A 26286-nucleotide genomic window follows, 5' to 3' on the forward strand; every position below is an offset into this window, starting at 1 on the left:
CGCCCTCGTCTTGTTTATGGGTGTTTTTTATGACAGCCGGTGAAAAAGACAGGGAGCGGTAGACACCAAGACTGGGAAAGCAGGCATGTTAACGACAAACACCCCACTCTCCCACACTGCAGATGTGCCCTTGAGCAAGGCTCACAATCCACCATTGTATCGGTGGAAGAACTGTGGTTGGACTGGACTTTGAAAGTTTTGTCAAAAACATGAGCAATCCAGTGCAAGTTGCAGAAATACACCGAGGTCAACACTCCACAGCGCTCTGAAGCACTAATGATCTGTATGTAGGGCTCTGCTATTTTTTTTTAACACACCCTTATCCAGTCAGTCCAAGTGATCAGAATCTGAATCAGGAATGAGAATCTTTTAAATTGATTCATTATTGAGAGAAAAGCTGCAGCCAAATGCCACACAGTTAGGCATTTCCGACCACGTTCTTCGGTGAGTGTGATTGGCAGTAGCTTAGTTAAAATATCATTACAGGGTCAATTGAAAATATGCTGATGTCAACCACCAGGGATTGACTCCCAATAATCGAGAAATAAGGTTTAGGTAAAAAAAAAAAAAAAAAAAGAGCTTTCCTTTAACTAGTCTGCTCACCAAGGCCTGACTCCAAACAATCTGCCTCCAAGAATAAGAGGAATAAGAAACTACAACCCAACTCCTCCTCAAGAATCAGTCTGTGAGCCTTCCAAACTGATCCAAAACAACATCTCCAACAACAACATCTGATCTCAGAGCAGCTTATGTTCCTCTAAATATAGCCAAGTCAAGCCAGCTGCTGTGTTTATTATTTTTCAACGTAACCTTTGACCTACTGAAAGAAGAAGTTGGCCTCCCTAAGCACAACTACTATCTATCTATCTATCTATCTATCTATAGTCTGACTATTGATAGATAGACAGACAGACAGACAGACAGGCAGACAGACAGATAGATAGATGCATACATTTAAATAAGGCACGTTGAAAAGGATCCAAATACTTTCAAGTCCTCCGTAAGGGTTAAAAAAAAAAAAAATCACTTTTTATGGGGCAGGTTTGGCCGTTCCCCGTCTACTGTCTTTATAAAGCTAAGGCTGGTTCACATCTGGACACATTTTCAAACATGAAATAACTCATCACATGTGTACAGCATTCCTTAGTGATAGCAGTGGGGAAACATTTTAACCAAAATATATAAATATATGCTCATGGAGGTTAATAGTTGTAATAATTGGGATATTGTATTGCGGTCCATCCACTTCCAGGTAAAACAGCGTGCTCAGTATGGGAGAATATCCCCGCTATAGAAATCTCGTGCCTCAAGCAATGTCAATGATTTGAGAAAATAAAGTTTTCGATACTTTATTTTACGTGTCATACAATTTTCCGGACGGAAGGCGATAAATAGTGCTTATTTGATTTGATTATTTTCAAAATCCATCCAAAATTACTCTGATATTTATCCTAAACATTCCTGGAAATTATACACAATATTATTTATCTATTATATTTCAATATTTCAGAAATAACAGTCCCAATGGCAACTACGTCTACATTTCCTGGAGGTGATAAAAATAGATTATAAGCTACAATAAATTCCATTTCCAATTACCCAAAGTTGTACATTTCTCTCAAATAAACTTGAATTATATTTACTTAAATTATTCCACTATTACCCAATTTGTTGTTGTTATTATTAATAAATACATAAATTATAATGATAAAATATAATGTAGTCTTTTCTTTGATACACTTAACTGCAATAGTAATTTCCTGCCCTGGTTTGATCCTCACTACACCCACTACCCATAATAGAAAAAAAATCAATACACGGTGGAGAAGTGGCGTTGAGGAGTGGGGGTGGGTGGGGGAAGTGGGGGACTGTGCAGGGGTAAGTGGGTAAAAGTACTAATCTATTTCAGCATCCTCCCTGCACGCTTTGTGCTGCTTTAAACCAGTAGCTCAGCAACATTTACTATACGCACTGCCGATTTGAACACGTTTGTGAGGAAACGTCAACATTATGAGCCGGACGGATGGGTTTCATGAATAAAAGTGTAACAGAGAAATGACATTATTGTCTGCTATTTCCACACATAGAAGCGAAGAATGTGATTAGAAGTCGAGTAAAGGAGCCTTAGTTAAAAGTAGACAGAAGGAGCGAGGGAGACTGACTGGGATCCTGTGCCAAATTATTTATCTGCGATCCCTGAGGCCCGGCAACAGACGCTCGCTCGCCCTCCCAAATCTTGGCCGACCTCTCGGCTATGACGGTCTCCCCCTCTAGCTGCAACATTTTGAATCCCTTGTATTGCAGTCAAACGCCTTAGTGCGAATGCAAAGTAATTATTAGAAATATTGCGTGACAATTAATATTAACACTGTAATTATAAATGATATTATTGGTATGGCCAGTATTAAATAATGATACAACAATTGCAGTATTATAGTATTATATTAAATTATATGATTCAAATAATGATTAAAATGCTTGCCGAACAAAAGGGTGTTGCTTCTAAGTGTACGGGCCAATTTAAACTAACTAGGATCGATCTTGCACAGCGGGGTTGGAAACTTTTTAACACATGTCAACCTAGCGGCTGACTCACCCCCTCTAGGCCCTGGAGCCGGTATCGATCAGTGGCATTGATCACGGTGTCTGTAGGCTGTGATTAGCTCCAGCCATCCAGCTGGGGAACAATCCAAAGAGTCAGTAAAAAGGTACACAGGGACCAGCATCACAGTCATGAGAAGCGGTGGTGGGAGGGGGGTTAATTCAGTGGGCAGAAACCAGTGGGAACTCCTGCTCAGCGGTAGTGACCAGGAATCACACCCACAGCCTTGCTCCTGTGTCCCCAAAAGGCACAAAACCCTGTGGCCAGGTTCACACATACCTGTATATGTAAAAAATGTAACTAAATATAAAGTCGTCAGTACGTACGTATATGTACATTTAGATTCCCACAATTATGAGTACTAAACTGATACACACACACGAACGAATAAAAGGTTTAAAATAAGTCACCTCACACACCTACCTACTCATGCAGCTTAACTCCAAACCTAAAACCTCCACCACTCTCTGCAAGTTGTTTTTTCCCCCTTTTCCATTAATACTACTACTAATACCACTGATAATAATGATAATAAACGGAATATTCCTACCTGTTACGTTTTACTTTTCAATCATAGAGATGAAAATTACTTCTTGATGACATCATCAAGAGTAATTTTTGGACCCTGAGGGGCGCATCCTCACACACACACACACACACACACACACACACACACACACACACGCACACGCACACGCACGCACACACCAGTGACTGTTGCATATAATTAGGCTACCAGCAGTGGAGTTGTAGAATTGGCTCTTGTATCGATCCCTGAAAGGAAAACCTTATTGGGCCGTCTCTCCACAGGTAATGGAAGCCAATGGGAAACACACCCACACCCACACCCACACACACACACACACACTTCTGATGCATGTTCCTCCCATGGTTTTCTTAGGCCTCTTAATTTGTGGCTTTCTGTAAACTGTGATGTGTGCCAAAGCGGATCACCTCCTCAAATTAGCGCTCGGCAGCTCAGACGCTGTCCCACACACACACACACACACACACACACACACACACACACACACACACACACACACACACACACACACACACACACACACACACACACACACACACACACACACACAGCCTGGCCTGTGACCATAGAACAGAATTAAGAATGGAAGATGAGGAATGAAAGCTCAAACTATTTCTAAAAATCTCTAAAAACCAACTTTATAGTAAAAATATTGTTGGGCACCCCATGGAATCATGGGGGGCCTAGAGACTCCCACCCCTATTTTGGAATGTCTAAGTAATGAGGAAATTAAGTAATTGATATTTCCAACAATTTGAGATATAGATTCAAAGAAACGAGGAATCATTTTAAGTCGGCCACTAAATCAGTGTTGTAGCATAAGCACACCATACACACACACACACGCACACACACAGAAAACCATTTCCACAGTCATGCTTGCGCCATGTCCATGACCACTGAGGCCCAGGGTGAGGGTGAGTGGGCGGCCTGCTGACGTCTGCTGTGGTTTGCATTTCTGTCCCAGACTTCGTCCCACAGCCACGCGGGGTCCCAGTGGACGAGCGCTCAGCCCTGCAATTAGCCCGCACCCATCGCTACGCCAGATATGCATTCTGGGCAAATAAGAGAGTATATACTGTAGGGAGATGTATTATCAAACTAACATCAAAAAACATTCTGGTGGGTGCTAGGCAAACTGAATATTTGGACAAAGAACACGGACGTCCCATGTGGTTAAACGGCTGGAGGAGCGTGTCGTGTACCGCAACGGCCTCTGGATAGGATCGACCGATCCGATACGGCAAGAGAATACATGAGAAAAGAACGGAACAAAATGTTGAATTTCATTCCGCTCTTCAGTTCCTGGGAGAGAGACGTGTGGGCCAAAGACAGACAAATAGCGTGACTGAACGTTAACTGAAGAAAATAATTGCCACTTGATATTTTACTCCATGCGTCATGCATGGAGTGGCAATTATTTTCCATTTGCCAAAGTGACTTAGTTCAAACCTCATCTCGCCAGAGTTCACATGCGTCATGTGTCACAATGCACCAGCGGGTCCCAGTGACCTTGGACCCAAGGCAGTACACGCTTTGCGCCACATCTCAGCGTGTGTTGAAACGGACGGAGGCCCGCGGGGTGACCCAACATGTAGGACCACCTCACGGCAGGACTGAGTTTGGGGGCTTGGCGCCTGGAGACGGAGAGGGTTGGGAGCTGATAAATGTGAAAAGCTATTTGGTCATTTGACACTTGGGAAGGGCCGTCTTTACAGAAGAATTACTGTTTGCGCTGAAGGAAATTGCGCTGAAAAAGAGAAATAAATATTTGGTTTCCAGAGGAACAGACACAGGGCTGCGCTTATTCAACACCTAAATTAAAACTGAAAAAATGATCGAAATCTATCTTGAAATTTAAAGTCAAACTCTCGATTGAGTTGCACATGGCTCCGCATACAGTACATTGGACGTTGAACAGGAACTCTGGCATTGGCATGTTTAGGCGGAGTAAGTGTAATGGAGAGACCAGCGATTAGACAGTGACGTCAAGAGTGCACAGATCACGGAGGAGATGATGTATGATATGAAATCAGATTGGAAAAAGTGTATTTTACACATCAAATGCTCAATTCCAATAAGTATATAACATTGGATAAGATGTTAACATAATTTAATTATCATATAGATCATTCGAGGGGGTAAATTTGGCGTCCTGTCTGACTATGATATTCACACCGGGAAAAAACTTCGCAATAAATGTCAAAATAGTGTACTGCATGAACGTACCGATGGCGAGGTTTCTGCTTTAACGGAAACTTCACAGAATAACAGTTAAAAGGCATTTGGATGATTATAGGGTGACGGCGGCATTTCTTTTCCACTGTCTTTTAAGTATGTCATGCGACCTGGAGATTTATCCAGCACCTATAAACTCTGCAGACTTAGTGATAATTAGCTTTTCCTCTTTGAAAGTCTTTTTTTTTTTTTTTTTTTTAAATAGGTGCCGCTGACATTATAAACCTCCTTTGATCTGAACGGCACATCTTGCTGTCGTCGTGATGTTGTAAGGCCAGCTGCTACGTTAGTCATATTTCCTTGTGTGTGATTCTTAAATCTGTACGCCCAGGCCGAGCGGGGGAGCATGGCTGCTCAGGGACAGAGCAACCGTATGATTAAACACCCTGCGTTTTATGAATAACTCTCTGCTGCGAATCCACCAGTGTGAGCATACGTCCAGGAGTTGTATGGGAGTCATTATGACTCTGTGTGTGTGCGTGTGTGTGTGTGTGTGTGTGTGTGTGTGTGTGTGTGCGTGAGTGAGCCATAAAGCCTTAAAGAGGTCTGTCAAAAGTGTACATGATGATGGCAGACAAAAAACACACACACACACACACCCACACACACACAGACGCGCGCAAACACACTCTACTGTAGGTTAACTATCACAAACCAGTTACCAAGACCAGCAGCAGCAGCCAGAGCAGTGGCTCTGACTCAGTGCTGCCTATGAGACCATCACCCACCACTCACCATGAGCAGTAAATGCAGCCAAAATATACATTAAAAAAAGAAAGGAAAATTTGAGACTTTGGGGTCTTCATCAGTAAACTCCCATGTGGCAGAATCCAGAATCAATATATATATATTGCTACTCCTAGAGGGTGGCTGTTTTATTGAACACTTTCTACTTCGAAATTCACTTTTAGTGCATTAAAAAGTAAATCCACAAGATAGTCTGTGCTGGGTGGATTACACTACAAAAAGTCCCGACATTGCGGGTCTTCGCTCTGAAACGGTCAAATTATTTTCAAATGCTGCCTTATTCCGATCGACGGACTTGTTTTGGTGGGTTGTTTTTTTTGGTCATTTGAGGTGGTGGCGATATGTCTTCAATCAGGGGTGCTGTTCTTTTTGAATGTCGGATGTTCATCCACATCGACAGTTCACTATGACCACAGTGTACTTGCTACCTGCACTGCTTAATCAAATTCACCCATGCCTGACTTCCACTTCTTCCGTGTGCCCGATCAGAGAATACTTGAATACTTGAAAGAAGGCGGCGGACCCCGCCACCAACAATTGAAACAGCACACAGGGGAGCACAAGCATGAGGCAGATGCAGCGAAGGTTCAGTTTCCTAAGAAGTGCCAGCTAAATACAGTATCAAATTTGTGATTTCTAAAGACGAAATAATCTTACGGTTTTGCACTTTAATTCCTTTAAGGGCACGACGACAACAGACAAGTCAATAGGTGCCTCGCAGCGGGACACGTGCTCGTTTAAAAGGACGCATGCACATAAGGAGTGAAACCATGATTTACCGCCTGCGCTTCTGCACAATGTCAATCGGCCGGTTGACGGCGCACGGAGATCCGCAGATATTCCCGTTCCGCACTTTGAAGGAGCGATCCGCACAGTTTGTCGGTAAACTCATGTTATTACTCGTGTGATTATTGCTCCCGAGCCGCGGTCTTCATCGGGTCTTCATCCTGGTTCCCACCGAGCGGTGCAGGGAGAGACCGCACATCGGTAGGCATCCCCCAAGGACCTTTTCCACCAGCATTCCTTCTGTTCTCCCAAATAAAGAGAGTAAATCGCTCTTTTCTCCCTCTTCCCCCTTCCCTCTGCAGTCGCTCTCCTGTCCGCGTGGCTCCTTCGGGCTGTTTCCGTCCAGGACCGGGAGAACAGACCCGCTGTGCGTGTTTTTCAAGAAACTGCTCCGAGAAAGAAAATTTTCCCTAAGGTTTCACTCTCTCTCTCTCTCTCTCTCTCTCTCTCTCTCTCTCTCTCTCTCTCTCTCTCTCTCTCTCTCTCTCTCTCTCTCTCTCTCTCTCTCTCTCTCTCTCTCTCTCTCTCTCTCCCCCACACACACACACACACCGACAGCTGACCACATGGCTCAGTGTGAGTGCGCGCGTGAGAGGGGTTATCTTATCAGAATAGATTTTACTTGCAATATTCTAAATTCTGTTCTAATTTAAGGTTATCTTTACGCACACACACACATTATCCCATCATTTCTATGTGTGGGAGACAGGATGGGATGCTCCACACACACACACACACACACACACACACACACACACACACACACACACACACACACACACACACACACACACACACACACACACACACACACACACCACCACCAACATCAAGCATAGCCAATTAAATACTCATGGCGTTTGAACATAATGCCATGGTTAAAATGAGTTAAAAGGCAAAAGGTTAAAATAAGTCACCTCACACCCACTGTACCTTATCATCAAACTCATGCAGCTTAACTCCAAACCTAAAACCTCCACCACTGTCTGCAGGTTGAAAATTACAGATGAAAATTACTCTTGATGACATCATCAAGAGTAATTTTTGGACCCTGAGGACATATCCTGGCACCCTGACACACACACACACACACACACACACACACACACTTCAAACCCTTTAGAAACACCTCTTCACAACATAATCCTTCTACCCCCTCCTGAATAATTCTCAAACATTCGGAGTCTGATATTGGAGATTTATGAGGGTAAATACAATAAAAGTTCTTACATTTTGCATTGTCAAACTTAATTTTTTAATCTTAAAACCATTCAGAGCTCACGGTCAGGAACAGTTTTGGGTCCTCTGTCTCAAGCGCCACATCTACACTTCTGTTCCGCGTTAAAGGTCGCAATAACTAAAATAACTGTAACAATAATCGACAAACCCCCTCCCCGAGGGTTGAAGGGAATATCCTTTAAAATGAAAGCAAACTACCGCTAACCTCAGCCTCAAGTAAAGCTCCATCTTCCTTAAAGCTGAACCGCAAAAATAAATCCATGTTTGACCCCAGAGGCAGCAGGGAACCTTCTAATTTGGAGGCTGGGACGACCTCTCACCACAGCGAGCACTGAACTCGCTCACGCTGTTGAACTCAGCAGGTAAATATTTGCTGCTTTTTTAGGGCTTGCACAGAGGGACGTGATGGGAGACACATGGCAGTTGGGGAGGGAACCCTAAAAACCACAAACCTACCTTCCAAAAAAGAAGAAAAAAAATATATATAATAAAAAAAAACACAGGATGTGGAGACAGAACCGGACGCTTTCCAGTGCCATTTGAATTTCCACAGAACGGCTGTTTGACTTGGCAGCGCGGTGTAGAGGAGAAGTATTCGTTGTTTTTTTTGTTTGTTTGTTTTGTTTTTTTACAAGTGAGGCGTCGCCCGTTTTTGCAACTCCGGCATTTCTCTGATAGGCTCATGCATAGATCCGTCAAATGTTACAAGCAAACTGTTAATTAGTGAAAAATAATAAAAAATCCACCCAACATCTCTGAATAACACAATCTAACGTCTCTGAAATACAGAGGATCTAGTCTGCAAACGTCTTAATTATGTGCCACCCCTCAAAAAGCATGTGTCCTTTGAATTTTCCAGGGTTAGACATTTTAAAGAGGGGGTTATTTTTTTGTAATGCACACTGCATATTCATATCAAAGGTATTTTTTGTTCGTCCCACACAAAACGCCCTTTATTTTGCGAGGGAGCTGTGATTTTAGACATGAATTACCACGATGGAGTGATAGTGTCACATGGATTTACAGAATTGTTTTAAAGAAACATTACAGACCTGTAATAACACAGAGGACAAGGAGCTCTGTGTGAAAACAAATTACGTTTCAACGATGATACTTGTTACTGCTTTCAAACAGTACTGTACTCTTCTGGACCCTACTGTATGTGTCTCTATGTGTCATGGGGTATTTTTTTCCATTCAAGGGCTTCTCTGCTCTTTGTGTAGGTTTTGTGGCAGCATTAATGGCTTTGAGAGACCGTATAATCAATTATCTGGTCTTGCTCTTGATACTTTGTAAGGACAATCTCACATGTCGTCGCCTCGGACAATGAGCGTGTGAAGGCCTCTTCAGCCATTTCGACTTTCTTACAGTGGCTGTGAGAAGTTGCTGCAATGACTCCTGCTGAAAATCGCGCGCTAATAATTCTGAGCGGTGATGCATTCTTCAAGTGTGTGCTTCCATCGAAACATACATGAGAAACGACCGTTTGCATTCCGGTGAAGCAGTTTCAATCTTTTTCTATAGTCACTGTCGCTGCAGTACCGTCAAACTGTGAAGCAAGTGGCAGGAAAATAAATGACATGAACTCTTTCAATTGCACGCTGTTATCTATGCTGCACAATGATCACACCATGAGCTACTACACTACTTACAGAAGGAAGACAGATATCACAACATATGTAATCAACAGGGGACAATTTCCCTTTGTGTAAATAATATTAGTCAGAAAGTAGTTCCAAAGCAAACAACAGATCTCTGCTCCGTCATTTGATTAGCTTTCTAACGTAGAGCCACTTAGCAATGGGTGGCATCAGTGAACAAATCGGTCACCTGCCTCCGACAGGCATGGGCCGTCGGGACTGAAAATAGAACTGCTTAGTCAACGGTGGAGCGAGTAGCGCCAAGAATCTGGAAACTATGACGCGTGTGTGTGTGTGTGCACGCATGTGTGTGTGTGTGTGTGTGTGTGTGTGTGTGTGTGTGTGTGTGTGTGTGTGTGTGGAGGGGGGTCCCTGACATGCTACAGAGAGAGAGAACGTGGACATGGACATGCCCTGCCACTCTCCTCCAACTGCCCCCACCCTGTCCTGACCCACAACAATCCTAAAGGCAGCGCCAAGGTTTGTCTTCCCAAATCCCCCATTAATGTCAACCTAATACAGTGTGCCTGTTAAATGCCAGTGAAGGAGGGGCATGTCCCCCAAAATTGCGCCTCCTCAATTTTTTTGTTGGCCTCATGTGACGGGAGTCCCAGGAAAACAGCTGTTTGTTGGCCTGTGTGTTAATATCGCACTACCTATAATACATGCCAGTGTCAACCGAAAAATGGAGCGATGTAGACAAAAGTCTGCAAAATTGCTGAATGCTGGTTGGACTGATGCGTCATTCCTGCTGGAATCTATTACAGTAGTTTTGGTGATGTCAGATGATAGATAGGAAAGATGATTCTTCTCAACATCTAGACATACAACAATGTGGTCTTTTTGAACTTTAATCTGGCACTTTGTTCCAGATCCGCATCGTAATTTCCGATTCGTGTTGCTCACTTGCTCGAGGGCATGCCAAACTTGTTCCATGATCAGGTATAAATCAAATCACTGGGCTGGTGATATGATTTATATCCAGAAGAGGGCGCTCTATGCACAGGAATACAGTGAAAGAGAACAGCAGCAACACATCACACATCACACACACACACACACACACACACACACACACACACACACACACACACACACACACACACACACACACACACACACACAAAGAGAGTGAAACACACATACAGAATGGAGGAAATATAAATGTCAGAGTGACTAACTAAATATACACTGAATTTACAATGTTCTGTTTTTCTGTTTGACATTGCTGCCTGGTGAGCTGTGTTTCTTCAGAAATATTATTTCAAAACTGTGTTTCCACTGCCAGTGAAAATAAAAACAAACCAGGTCCAAGCACGATCACCTCAGAGCAACTAGAGGTGATGAACTGGTGGAACAATCCGTTGGGACCAGTGGTGGGGAGCGGGGTGCCAATGTCCAAACTGATGGTAGAGGAGTGCGTGCGTGCGTGCGTGCGTGTGTAATCAGTGTAGCAGGCTGGCGGGGCACGTGTCCTGTGCAGCTGAGCGGCCAGCGCTGGGGACTATTCTGAGCTCAGGAGCATTATTTTGGGGCACTGCTGTGTTATTGTTGCCTCCGTTATCATCCCTGCTTTCGAACGAGTCAGCTGTGGCCATAATGAGTTAAATATGGCCTCCCGTCGCTCCACTTTAGCCATGTGAGCCAAGGTAATCTGATGGTCAATATGAAGAGCTTTGTTAAAAAAAAAAAAAAGAGATATCTCCAGCATTCGAGAAGAGGGACAAAGCAACTGATTAGCAACACGTCCTGAATCCCCCCCGGGATCAATAAAGTGTTAAATATAGTCCGAAAGCAGAAGATAAGATATTAGAGGTGCAGGGTTGGAAGGGTAGAGCATTTTGCAGACTCTTTGAATTAGTATTGAATTTTTGAAATTTTAGTGTCACCTTGGGAAATATAACAAAGTTATTTCACTATTTCATGGAAGATCATATTGACCCCGCCTTTCTAAAATACAGGAATATCTATCAGTGACAACCAGAACTTTATTCTATCTATAGAATAAAAGGCAACTCTGCATACCAAATATATGTATGCAATAAAATAGCACAAAAACATAGTATGTTATGAATGATATGTAAAGAAATTCTTGATTAATTCATTAATTAAATGTAAACAGCCTTAAAAACTGCCCAAAAAATCTGAAAATAAGTGTGGGAAAAGGTCTCACCAACAGGAGGCAGAGCACTGGAACAGCTGCTCTGCTTCTTATACAAGACTAGCTTTTAATAATCAATATTTTTAATATGCTTACATCTGTACTTTTATCAGCCTTTTTTTAGTTTTTATCGTGTTTTTGGACAGTAAATGTTTGCTGCTATTAAAATGTATTCATATTTATTGAGAAATTGTTTATTGCATATTTATTTGCTGCTGATGTTTATAAAATAATTTATTTTTAGAGGATTTAACAAGCTTTTTGCCGAGACTACATCTTTCATTTGAAATTATTATTATTATTATTATTATTATTATTATTTATAATCACTGCACTCACACATTGATGATTATGCAATAATGTCAGAAAAATCGTCATTCATGTCAAGAATTCATGGAAATGGCATTTAAAGCATAGGGAGGCGGAGCAGAGGAAAAATTGCTTGGGGAAATTACATTTTTGAGTTTGTTAGTATTTGTTTGTTAATATTTCTACCTACCTATCTACCTATCTACCTATCTATCTCCCTATCTACCTATCTATCTATCTATCTACCTATCTATCTATCTATCTACCTATCTATCTATCTATCTATCTACCTATCTATCTATTCATTTACAGAGGCTGGTTCTAAGTAGAAACCAGGGGTGACTCAGTGGTCGTGTTTGAATTTGGGATGACAGACTGAGTCACTGGTGACCTCAGTATGACTGTGTGTGCTGTTTGCTGCGGAGGTTAATGCTGCACGGTGCCACCCATCACCAGCCCTGCCTCACGGCAATTCTCTCTCTCTCGCACTCGCGGGCGCGCACACACACACACACACACACACACACACACACACACACACACACACACACGACTGATATACAAAGCCAACATGAGCTAATGGCAGATACGCTTTATCTTTATGGCTATAACAAATAGTGTCTAAATACTACATCAACACAAACACCCACAGCCACATAACCACACCCATAATCCATACTCACGGCTCTTTACAAAGAGAGCTTCTGTTAGTGTATATGACACCATGCTTCACATTTTAACATGTCATTGGGAGAAAAAGGGAAGTCCGATGGATGATCTATGCCACAAAACGACAAGACTGCTTCCTCTTGGTAGTTATTGGCGAAATAAAACTCAACAAACAAAAAAACGAAAGACAACAGCTAATCTCAAATTACACAATAACTACCAAACTATCCTCCCACTGTCAGTCGGGAAAAGTCAATACCTTGGGATATGAATCCCAACTATCCTGTCAACGCAGGCTTTCTAAGGACATTAAGTAATGTATTTATTTGTACGACATACAAATTACAATTCTGTGCCATTTGTGACTTGGACTGTCTCTCTATCACCGTTTCTCTGTGTTAACGTATGATTCCCCTGTAACCATTATTGAGAATTACATTCAGAGCGTGTGAAACACGGGTTCAGGTAAGAGACATACCCCAAACACGAGTGTCTCCGCCCATGTCCGACTCCAAATGACGCCGCCTTCCTCGTAAGCCTGGAGTCCTTGTTCATGGTCTCTCGAGGTCATGCACAACGTCGCTGAACTACAAACACTGAACTGAGCGCCTACAAATCCATGCTCTGCTTATCGCTCAGTAGGCATGGACTCAAACCTCACTGGTCGTTTTGGTGCCGTGGACTTCCAGCTGGTTCCACGACAGCTCCATGTGGCCGCATGCTCCAGGGGCAGCGAGGAGACATCAGGTCGGTTGGGTGAAAGGTTACTCACTCATTGAGAAACTCACAGAGAGAATCCCTCTCAACAACTGGAGATCGGGGGTTAAGAATGCTGGAGGTAGTAGTAGTAGAAGTTATTTTACTCCTTGCGCAAGTCCCAACAGGAACTGCCGGCGTGCGTTGCACAAACAGTCTCCTCAAATGAAACGTAGTGGACGTGCAGCAGTCAAATGGAGATAATTCTCCGGCGTCTTGTCGATGCTCCCGCAGCGTGCATTCTGATGCTAATTGGTTGTTGACTCAATGAAAATGTGACATAACAAAAGAAAAGGCAGAAAAGGTTGCAGCGTCTCTGTCAGTCATTCACACTGTGGCTAGAAAAGGGGAACTCCAAAAGGATAGCTGCTGTTGTGACAGCGAGCAGAGCCAGTGAGCAGTGACCTCTTACTGCAGCAGTGTGGGAGATTGAAGAGTCCCCAGAGGTGCCTGTGGGAGCAGAAGAGAGCCCATCAAGGCTGTTTTTTTTCTTGGATATCAAATGGGAATGCTGAAAATAACTTTTGAGGAGCTCATTTACCAGATAGAAATAGATCCTTTCCTTCAAACAATCGAGAACTGAGCAAAGTCCGGCAACAGCTGAAAACTTTGCAAGGAGCGGTGAAACGCTGCCTGGCACAGAAAACGCAGCACACACATGTAATGAGTTAGAGCATTTTCTGCCGGTGTGTCAGAACTTGTCTGAAGGAGGTCTCTGGCGGTGCTGCTTGTCTGCTTGTTGTTTTAGAAGCTGCATCTGACCGCTAGGCTCAGCCCTCATTGACACGTGAGCTGGATTGGGCCTCCTTCTGCTGGCCCTGTAGCCAAATAATTACAGCAGAGTATTGTTAGCCACAGCGAGGCGTCCACGCTGATCAGGACGGGTGGGGAGGCAGGGCCCTTGAGGTGCCACACCACAACCTTGTGCAGAATTGTATAAATAAACCCTATGTCTCCGCTGGTAGAGGTGAACTTACTGTAGCTCCAATGCTCTATCAGAAATACATCAGGGTTGGATCCCAGCAATCTCTGCACAAAGAGGTTGACCAGAGATTAGAAAAAACAAAGCGAGAAGCAACTGTAAAGACGGTAGTGGAGCTTCTGTTGATTATTAATATTAATAATAATAATAATAATAATAATAATAATAATAAATTAATTGAGATGTCTGCGAAGCAGTTGGTAGAAAGTTGTGTGAAGGTAAATTTCACACTTTCACAGTTATTACATTCTGTGTGAAAAGTCAGCAGCTCGGTCGGAACACCCCTGGGAGAGACGTGCATCCGAACTAATAAACACCACAATCACCAATGAGACTGCATCACACATCCAACTCCCGGAGGAGAGAAGAGAAGCCAGAGAGCACACGTACGAGATGTCCAGGGCTGTTTTGAGTGTGGGCCGTTTAATGAGATTCGTCACCCCTTGGTTTCTTACAGTATTTGTAGGCTTTATCACTTTTCCTTGATGGGCTGAAGTGCAAATGTTATTACGAAAAACATAACTCAACTTTTTTCTTTTTTTTTTTTTTAACTTCACCCTGGATCTCTACAGCTGAAAGGGGTTTATTGTCTTCGTTTTTTTTTTTAGTGCAAAAAAAGACGAAGCCCATGTGAGATCAAAGCGAAATAAGAAATCTCTGTAAAACCCTTGAGACATTGATAGAATTTACCATGAAATGTATTCATCAGAGTGCAGTGCAGCAGTCCGCTGCGCCTGTGGCTAAATAATTACAGCAGAGTATTGATCAGAGAAAATCTGATCTTCTGAACATCCCACCACTAAAGATCTAAGTAATCGTATTTATTTTGTCTGTTTAAAGGCAGTTTGTTTGTTTGTTTGTTTGTTTGTTTGTTTGTTTGTTTGTTTATCATGGAAAGGAAGGAGCTGTTCAAACATTTCACCTGTGGGAATACAGAGTAGCAGCACAAATATTTCCTGAGTTCGCCAGGCACTTCCTGGTGTGACATTTGGACCTTGAATCCATTTTAGCATTTAGTTTGCTACCAATCAAAGATAACATGACCATGCATATAGACTTGAACAATGATGGTTTGAATGGTTGGACAGCACAAAGTAATTAAAAGGAGATATCTATTTCAATATTGCAGCTTGCTTTGTCGACAGAGTGGTTGGAAACCAAGGCACTGGACGGAGAGCTGTGTGAGAGAATCTCCATTCCAATTAGACAGCGTTGCCAGAGCATGACGAGAGGCCAAATGTGTGCCCTTCGATCTGCTGAGGCTGCCTGTGGTTTGGAAACGGTGCCGGCGGGGGGGCATTGGAGGACAGGCAACTGTCAATGGGACCATGGCGAAAATTAAACATTAAACAAAATGAAACCGACCCCCCCGAGTGTGAACCCCCAGAAGAACACAATGCAAGCAAAGTGTACCGCCATCAACGCAAATAAAAGGAGAGTGCTGATGCGTCTCCGTCAGCTCCTTCTATCATTGACGGGCAGGGAGAACACAGAAAGACAGCACAGGGGGCAGGACAGAGACCGTTTCACAAAATCTACAGCCACGGCTCCTATGAATCGATAAAAAAGGGCCAGTGTTGAAGTGGGACAGCTGATTTGCCGCATTGGCGTCATTTGATTGATGAACTGGACTAATCACAACTTTGGCTCCGAGCACAGACCCGCGTCTTCCCCGCAAACTGTCCGCGCTCCGACGCCAGAGCGTTGTCCACATTGTGAGGGCGGACACATGAGCCCAGGCCACCGAAACAGATTGTAAAACATTTCCCAGTAGGACACACTGGTGTGAGCGTGTGTTTGTGAGTTTGTATGTGTGTACAGTAGTTGACCAAGTCGGCCTGTGTTTGGAGGAGAATTCCCTGGGGCCTCTTTGACAAAACACTCCTTATTAGAGCTCTATCTTCACCACGAGACAAACAACAGACGATGGTTTCCAAAAAGAGACGACGATCCCTTTCACCCAGAAAAGTTGCGAAAAGTAAAATTATACTTTGTTTGAAGGATACTTGGGAATCAAAAAGTTAAGCATCATTTGCACATGCTGCTTAACTCGATCAGATAGGTTTTTAAGATTTTGCGCACAATAATTATCTTGTGACATAGACACTAGACAGTATAGTATACAGTATATTGTAGTATTTTGCAATCAAAACATCGTCACATACTTGCCGGCTTTATAAATAAAGTGTGACTTGACTTGACTTGACTTGATGTGTTTCTTTTGGAAAGTATCCACAGAAAAAAAACCCTCATTGTATACAAACCACTGAGTGGGACAAACATTCAATTTATCATCAGTGATGTTTAAGTGCAGCCCGGGATATTTGAATGGAGCTCTGTTTACTTTTGTTTAATGCTTTGCTTCCTGATGACATGGACAGTGTGGCATCAAGGCTGCTATTTTACTTATTTTTTCAACTGTGTGGTGTGCACAGTTCTTCTGTCAATTGCATTATTAATACAGTAAATATTATATATAATACATGAATACAAGAAGCTGCAATACACTTGCAATAAAAGCCCAGAGGTTCCATTAAATAAGCGATTTGGGTGAGCACTCTTTTTTTCTTCACATTATGACCCATGTCACTCACGCAGCGCAATGAACTCAAGCCAAAAATATGCAGCAAGAGATAGAACCCTGGACGTCCGTCACTCAGTAACCTGAGCCTTAATCTTAATTATGAGCAGATACTGCAAAAACGCTGCTCGGAGATCTGTGCTCAGGGGGGCGACAAGCAGCGTCTTAAGATCACCTCAGGTTCACGAATCAGCATGTTAAAGGGGACCTACAGTGTATTATGCTCCTTTTTACAGAAGTTAATATACTGTAGGTCTCTAAGGTCCCCAAAGCCATTCTAACATACCTCTATAACATCCTGTTCCAAAACGGGCTGTTTTTTTTGTCGGAGGAGCCACCCTCCCGAGGCCCTGAGCCAATGGGGTTTGAGCATGGCTTACAGGTTTCGTTGTATTTACTCCTGATTTCACCTTATCAGTCCAAAATCACCAAAATCAGTTTCTGAACAAATTTTAGGTGAGAAATAAGCAATCCAGTTGCTGAATCCTACAGACCTACAACTTCCGACTTTCGTTACCGTGCTCCAAGCGTGCGGACACCGCACTGAGAATCTCGGACACGGGGATTTTTTGTTTCATGTAAATGTCAGAAAAGAAGAGAAAAGAAAATAAAATAAATAAATACATCATTACAATAAAAACACACTATTTTAATTGGTTTTGTTTGGAGAACCGCAAAGCGGCTCGCATGCAGCAGCCTAGAGTCAGACCTTTTTTTTTTGTTGCAAAGAAACACAGCAGTTTCTTTTAAAATACTTACACTTCAACTGTCTGCAGTTTTTTCACAGACAGTTGGGATAAATTACACTTTCTTTTAAAAGATTTGTTTTTTATAAGTTACTCAGGTGGGGGGCGGTTCTAATTCTCCTGAAGCCCAACATGACGTAGGGGTTGGCTGCAAATGTGAACGGGTTGTTTCAGGATGTTTTTTGAAATAGACAGCTGATAAAAATACTGACTGGGTCGACGTGTGCGTACTTCAGGTCCTGTAAACGAGAAGTGGTGGAACTTGAAATTCTGCAAAGACAAGCCGTTATATCCGTCTGTGACAGATCAAGGGCCGTGGTAAAGCCACGGACTGCAGACGGCAGCATGGCTTCCTTCCCGCAGCCGCACACCTGCACTGAATCGGCCGATTTGGGCAAGGACGTTTCCTTAATGTTTGTCTGTCTTGCAGTGAGGGATGAGTGTACAGGGCCTGGCAGCCATCCACGACCCAGCCCCAGAGAAGGCACATGGAATGCCTTGCCCAACGTCTGCACTATTCTGTCCTGTTGTAATTATTATTATTGTTATTATTGTTATTATTATTTATCCTTTTGGCCAGCGAGCCCCTCAGTTTGATTAAATAAAGTCAACCGGCACTCTCCTGCCAATAAATGCGCGGCTAAGTGGTGCTGAACCCATCTGCCTTCTCCATTCCACAATGGGAAGTGACCGACCGGCCACACCGTTATTAAGGCGCATTTTCAGCAAACAGAGGAAAATACCTGCAAAGACCAAATATATATATATTTTATTTCAATAGAAGTTTATATTCTCTCCTACTGTCAGAGCAGGTACCGAGTGGATTTTGGAAAAAAGTTTCCTCAAACAATTCACAGGTCATGGTTGTGTGTATAAAAAGCCTTCTCTTCAGTCAGTGCCCTGACAGAGCAGCTCCTTCTTGATTGCTATGGGCTCTGTTTGGAAATACAGCTTCATGTCCCCATCAAGTCATACTATAAAATCATCACACATATTGGAAATAACAAATAATAAAAACAAGCCTATGGGTAATAATAAGCCACTGCCACAGGATCACTACTCATGATCATGGGACTTTGACGATAACTTTAATCTGTTTATGTATCAATTCAAATATCGGGTGCCTCGCATCTCGGACTGATTTAATCTGCTCCATGCGCTCTGACGTCGCTGGAACACATGCTGCCTGCTCGCAGTCATGGGGAGCAAACAAGCGGGACAACAAAATATTGCTAAACCAAGGAAAACATGTTGTGACGTCACAACGGCAGAACAGTTGCCAGGGGGTCATGGTCACAGAGGCTGGCTGCCAGCGAGACGCTGCCTCCGCACAGTGCACCGGTCTGACCTGTGACTGGCCTGCTGAAGAGACCTTAGGCTCAAGACAAGAGCATCCCTTTCATGGAGCGAACAGAAGGCTCCACTGTGAGAGCACAGGCCCAGACGTCAACAGATGTATTAACCTCAGCAACTTCAGGGTTACCATCGCATCAGACTAGAGGGCTCTGTTTGCCAAAGAAGACTCATGACAAGCAATTTGTTAATGCATAAAAGCAAAGCTTCTATGGCACTTTAACAAAGAGAGAAACCTTTTTCTTCAACTCTGTAACAACACAAAGTGCGCAGTACAGATTCACCTTTAACTAGGTCACAGTGTGGTCTGAGTGGGAATACTGTGTGCCCCGCCCCGACTTCAATACTAATTCAGCTGTTGTTGTGTCGGTTTATTCAATGTTTTCTTTTAGTGTAAAAAAAATATATATAATAATAATTCCAAAGCAAAACTGATTCACTGCAGTGCCGGTCAGTGCAAAAGGTTGCACTGAAAAAGTTTGGACATGGTTGAGGTTGGAAAAAAGTCATATGATCTCTAAGGAGAAATAACTTTTAACACATTACACTAAACCCATCCTGGGTGAATAAATAGTTATCAAGTAACTCTTCTTTCCTCTAGAGTTTTAAGATCTGTACCTGGGTGTGTGCGCCAGGGTGAAGCGCCTCTGGAGGGCAATGCTGCGGTGCATCATCAGCTTGCGGAACAGCAGAGGGGAGTTTCGGGGCGAGTTTCCCGGAGAGCCGTGGGGGGACATCCTGGGCGAGCTGCTGGGTGAGCCCACCGTGGACAGCTGCTTCAGCTTCATGGGTTGGATCCTTGAGGAAGCGGCCTGGCTGCCAACCGCACTATCCCACAATGTCTCACTCATGGTGTTCAGCCGTCCTGCCCTGCAGGGCTCTCTCTCTCAGTCCAACAGCACAACTCAAGAACAAAAAAGAAAAAAAAACTCTGGTGCCAGTTTAAGTCACAGTTACATCTTTAGAATTTTTTTTTTTTCAGGAAGTCTGGATATGGTCAATATCAGCTTTCCGTCAGCTTCAGAAGTCCTCTCATCTCGCAGGGTCGCCTACAATCAATGTTGATGGACACGGACACAAGTGCAAAGAGCCTGCGCCCTCCCCAACCCGTAAACTCTGTTTACACAGCAATGTTCCCTGCCCCCCCTCCTCCTGACTATATATGGCCGGGCTGAATTAGAAGAGCAGCACGTGTGAGCTAGGGGTGCCTTCAGCTTCTTTTTGTCCAGAAGCGGATTGCCACGAGGGCCCAAGAGTGCTAGTTTACTTTACATCCGCTTCCTTCCTCAGAGCAGCCATGCATAAACGTTTAGCAATGATTACAGCTCCGCCTGCGTAGACGCATGCCAGAGGTGCTGTGTTAAAAGGCTGGAGCTCGGCCGGATCTCCCTTCTGCTTGTCCCCACTCCAAGTCTCGGAAAAACAGCTGAAGATAAAGACGAGAGGGGCGCTGGAAAATCACATGGGCTTTCGCTGATATCTCAACTCAATAGTGTTTTTTTCCCCCTTGTGGGGATGATTGGTGATGGAAAAATAAAAACTGCAAGCGAAATCACATCGTTGACCCACAGAAGGTCGGTGACCCTCACCTCTTCTACCCAAGACAGGACCCCTTGAATCTAGCCAAAGTACACAGATTGAAAACCCAGATCTGCTTGTATCCAAACATTCACTGGATCAGTGTCATTGCGTGGCTACGTGCTACAGCTAAGATAAGCTCAGAGAAATCACTTTGCTTATGTATTTCCCCAAGTCTATCCCTTTTCCTTTTCTTTGAGACAATGATTGCATTTACATTACATTTTGCAGACGCTTTTATCCAAAGCGACTTACAATTATTCAAACACCGATGAACGCAGCCATCAGGAGCAATTAGGGCTAAAGTGTCTTGCTCAAGGACACTACGGCATGCTAGCAGGAGGAGCCTGGGATCAAACCAGCAACCTTTAGATTATTATTCAATTCCCCCAATGATGGAAAGGTCAGGCCCTTTGCAGCAGCAGCTGCCTGAATATGGTCAGATTGACAAGGAGACATTATCCTGTTTTCATCTCTCCGTAATCTCTGTGCAGTCGACATGACCAAATATGAACCTGAATGAGAACATTGGCTTCATATTGCTTTGTTAATGAAGACATAATATCCTCATGATGACTGACCGAGGCAAGGCAGGGCAAATCCAGGCCACAACATCTTTGGCCTGGAGTTGTGACACCATTTCACCAAATATCCCCTTTGGTAGCTGTATGCAAAAGAGCATTATTGTTTAAGAAGTCTAATGTTTATTTATGCCCGCGATAGTTGTCATAGATTTACCCTTAAAAATAAGATATGAGAACACACTATAAATCCCCAGGGGGGGAGGCATTCAGGAATATCTCACTGAGTTTCTTTCACTTCCACCGAGTATGAACTTTTATGAGAAATATAAGGGCTGGGGAGATAGATAGATAGATCAGGCTGTTCAGGCCCACAAACAAAGTGCTAATCAAATATAGGCGGAGTCGCCAGGAGCAAGGAGAATGAGCTCACCACAGGACACAGCTGTTACGGGAGGTTCTGCCAAATCCAATCAGCAGATGGCGCTGTCACAGCTCCCTCATTCCTGACAAAGGAGAACCCACCCAGTCCACGCCAACACACACACACACACACACACTAACAACAACAAACTTGCTCTAATACTTAAAACAGACAAGAGACACAAACTCGAATCACTAAAATGAAATGAGAAGTAAAATAATGGAAAGGGGAATGAGAGTGATGTTAAAAGCAGATCCATCATGTGGAGGCATTTTCTTTCAATGTGTAGTCCGGTGTTATGGAGTGCGTGTATTGCATGTGAGTTGAGGGTAGGGAATTGAACCCCTGACCTTAGTAGGGGTTCATGGCAGTCGTCCGTTCTTCACATCATTAAGCTAATGAATTGAAAACACAAAGAGGTGGCGAGTGATTGCGTGGGTCTGATCCACCAAACTGCCAGTGTTATGAGTCAACGGGGAAGAAGGCTGAAGGGGCTAAGCTGCGTCTTTTCAGAAATGACTAATACCAGAATTAATGGAGCTTTTTATTTCACTCACGATGCATATTCATACACACGCTCAGACGAATGACTGGTCAGGACATAGGGTTGGTGTTTTTTTTATTATTCTCAAAACCACCAACACATTTATAGTACAGCAGCGTTGAAGCAGTGACGGCGTTGAATTCAACGGCGCACTCTGCTTTCCGAGAACACAACTGGTGGCCATTTAGCTTTTCTTTACATTGGTGTTTCCTGTTTCATGCTTCACTGTGAGAAATATGGCTGCCACTAGGCCACAATGTTTGTGGCGACCTAGAAGCTCTAAGTTTAGAGGCCCAGTCAACACCTTGAAGGTCGTGGGGTCATGCTGTACATTTCATATCGATGGTTGCAGATGCGACATTTAATTCATGTACCTCCAGTGTTTGAGAAGCGGGAATTCAGTAAGCTGTAGCTCTATCTGGATGTGGTTGAATGTTTGGATGGTATATTCTCATTCAACTAAAATTCCTGTCATTAATTTTCTCATCGGTAACAATTGTCAGACATCCTCAATTATTGTAAGTAAAAAATATGCGAACATGACTGCACGTACTGTAATTTGAACAGAAAAAACGTGTCAGCTGCACGATTACATTTGAAGCTTACATTAAGCATGAGCTCCATTAGACCTGGTTTTCGACCAGGTGCTACAGTTTCTTCCCTGATATCTGGGGAATTTAGAAGCCAAGTCCGCACCTTGACATCTTTGTCATGTTCCTCAAACCATTCCTAGAAAAAATGTTGCAGTGTGGCATGACACATTATCCTGCTGAAAGAGGCCACTGCCATCAGGAAATACTGTTGCCATGAAGGAACAGCCCACAAGACCTGCCGTTTTGGAGATTCTCTGACCCAGTTGTCTAGCCATCACAATTTGGCCCTTGTCAAAGTGGCTCAGATCCTTACGCTTGCCCATTTTTCCTGCTTCCAACATCAACTTCAACAACTGACTGTTCACTTGCTGCCTAATATACCCCACCCCTTGACAGGTGCCATTGGAACCAGATGATCATTGTTGTTCACTTCACCTGTCAGTAGTTTTAATGTTGTGGCTAATCGGTGCATATACTTTATTGGAGACTCATTCCCTCAAACCCATTATAAAGTGGTATAGGCTCCAAGCCCCCCACAACCCTGACCAGGAAAGGTGGGCACAATTTCCAAATCCCAGTTAACACAAGTGATATTCATATTCATTCATCACATACACAACATATTAAAGCCAAAGTGTGGTTCTTATAATGTGGACCTCCGGTAAGTACAATACAGTGCAATCAGAGCAATACAGCGGCGTATTAGTATTTACAGAGACTATGATTCTCAAACCCTCAAATTTACACATTGGTGTGCACAGTGAGTGGAAGGGTTGGAATCGTGAGTAGTTTCCCAGAGCACCAATGAGGGATTCATGGTCTGAATCCCCCTACACCCACCTCTTTTCAAATCTAATCTTCAAGCACTCTGGAGTGAATTTCCACATAAGTGAGGAATTTAAAAGAGGGGAATGTAAACAACATAGGTCATTATATTTTCATAAAATTTGAACACAGTTCAAGTCAAATTGTGTCCTCAACTTTTGCTGCTGTAACACCTGATTTTCCGCAAAGGGATGAATAAGGTGTTATTATCTCATCTTATATTGGACTGATCCAAATGTGCATGTTTAATAGTAAAAGTAAGTGTATTCAGGTTTGAGAGTTTCAAAAAATAAAGAACTCTGACATTCAGCCCGGCTACTAAGGACAACCTTTTCACTATGCAGATTACTCAACAGCGTTAGCTTTTAATGTTACTTGAGGCATGCATTTTATCACCCTAGCACACCTCCACATATCCATCGGCAGCCTCTGGCTACTTACATTTCTCAGCATTGTGACTTTACTCTGCAATTTTTCCCTCATGGCTGTTGCATTCTTAATGGCAGTTCCCTGTTAATGCTGCTGATCTGGGAATTGGAAATCCATTTTAAGGCTGCACCGATATTGGACTTTTTACAAGGGAATAAGATGAATGTAAAATAAAAAAATAAAATAAAAACTTTTAATGAAAGAAACAAATTAATTCCGAGTTCCAACAACAGAAAAGAAACAAGATGTCATACAGGGAGGGATGCCGGGCTCTGCCAGAGGAATTAGCACAGCGAACGTAAACAAGTGTTTATCACCAGTACAGTTGTCCAGATGGATTAATTAAATCTGAGCCAATTTATGGGGGCAGAGGAGGCAGTGACATTCAGAAACTAATTCCAGGATTTCCTTTAGAAATCCAAGAGCGAAGATCTGTTTCATGCCTGAAGAGATACTCCACAGGGCATCTTCATTTTCCCGCTTCTTAAAATACATTAAGTATTTGATGTAATTTGTTCAAATGCTGTGTTTGCGCTTGCGGCTGATTTGACGGTACGGTCGGGTTGGATCACTGATGGTGTTGGTTCCCTTCGATGATCATCATCATTATTAACCTAGAAACCAAGCACTGCACTAAGCATCTGGCAGGTTAAACACAGGCGCAAACCCACTGTACACGTACTGTATCTTAAAAGCTTGAGGCGGAGTCTTCCAGCACGGTCAATTTATTGCATTCTGCACTTTCAGTTCACGACGGAGCTGACAGGTAATTACAGTACGATGCTAGATACTAACAGAGCAGCAAAAGGGTTTGTGTAAATGTTTGAAATATACTATATATATATATATATATATTTATTTATTTTAGAATATCATATATTCTGTTTTCCATTCCAGGAAGCAATGAACAAATACAACCAGGGAAAGTTTTATTTAGCCCAGCAGCAATGATCAGTAATCAATTCTCCAGTATATTACACTATACAATAATATATTATTATATTATATTATATTGCACTAAACTATGGTGCACTTTATCCCAAAATAAACTATTTTTCTGCAGTGCCATACTGTTTGTGATAAACCCACTTTTTTTTTTATATCTTCTGTATATATTCTAATATTGTTGATGCCGCAATAACTCATTTCCCCCAATAAAAGACAAGTATACCTGTACAGCTAAACAAACATTCTGAAAGCACAAATTTACACAATAACATTTTATATTACTATATGTGAAACTCTGCTGTACTCTTCTATCAAAAACTAAGCCACGGCATGCAAGTACAAAAACAGTAGTACAAAACGTCTGTTCCTGTGTTTCTGTGTGAGGCATTTATTTGTTAACAGAACAATAATCCTACGTCGTATAATTGTCATAGATAATTTAATACTTGCCGCCTAATGTAATTTCATGACAGTACTACAAAGAAAATTGCTCGGATCCGATGGTGAATGTCTGGAGCCTCTGACCCCTGGAGACGCGCTCCACCAAGGCAGCCTTCATCACAATCCCACCGGCTGTCTGCCGCGGTCTGTTGTGTCGCCTAGGCAACGGGGAGCTCCTCCACAGTAAACACAATGTTGTTGCTGGAACAGAGGTCTGTTGAAGCTGTACCTTCACTCAGAGACCTGGTTCTGGAGACATTCAGCTTAAATAGACTCTGCAACTGGACAGAACCGAGTCATTACGGTAGAAAACAATACAATTCCAAGTAGAATTTAGCTTTCCTAGAAGATCTCCAAATGAAAGCGATCAGCAGTTCAGGGAAGTCCATGCTGATCACTAGAACCCTCTGGAGCAGTCAGGGTTCATCAGGGATGATCATGATTTGTAAAGCGCTTCAAGAAATCCCTGAGAACAATTTTGCTTTTTCCTCCTTAGGTGCCATCTAGCTCCTTGTGGATATTGTTAGTAACGAGGATCTTTGGCCATTTGTGCAATTAAGAACAGCTGATCACATTTCCAGCGCCAGGGAAACTGTGACAAAATCACAACTGAATGATTTAGGAATT

The 26286-nt window shown here is 43.0% G+C and overlaps 1 protein-coding gene across 3 annotated transcripts in view; it reads right to left on the reverse strand.

Annotated features, from left to right (window-relative positions):
* LOC307232387 (3',5'-cyclic-AMP phosphodiesterase 4C-like) overlaps nt 1–26286 on the reverse strand; it is a gene marked incomplete at its 5' end in the record, with an annotated part of 66708 nt that overhangs the window by 18004 nt on the left and 22418 nt on the right. The window contains one exon of one of the 3 annotated variants that reach the window (XM_080003383.1): nt 19975–20063. The exons of 1 other annotated variant lie outside the window; for it this stretch is intronic. In XM_080003383.1, coding sequence (XP_079859509.1) covers nt 19975–20030 — 56 coding nt within the window. Of the gene's footprint in view, nt 1–6913; nt 7027–19974; nt 20064–26286 lie in introns of those variants that run through there. One more of the 3 variants, XM_080003382.1, reaches the window with a different exon arrangement.

The sequence above is a fragment of the Zeus faber genome, assembly GCF_960531495.2.
Source record: "Zeus faber genome assembly, chromosome: 1".
Taxonomy (NCBI): Eukaryota; Metazoa; Chordata; class Actinopteri; order Zeiformes; family Zeidae; genus Zeus; species Zeus faber.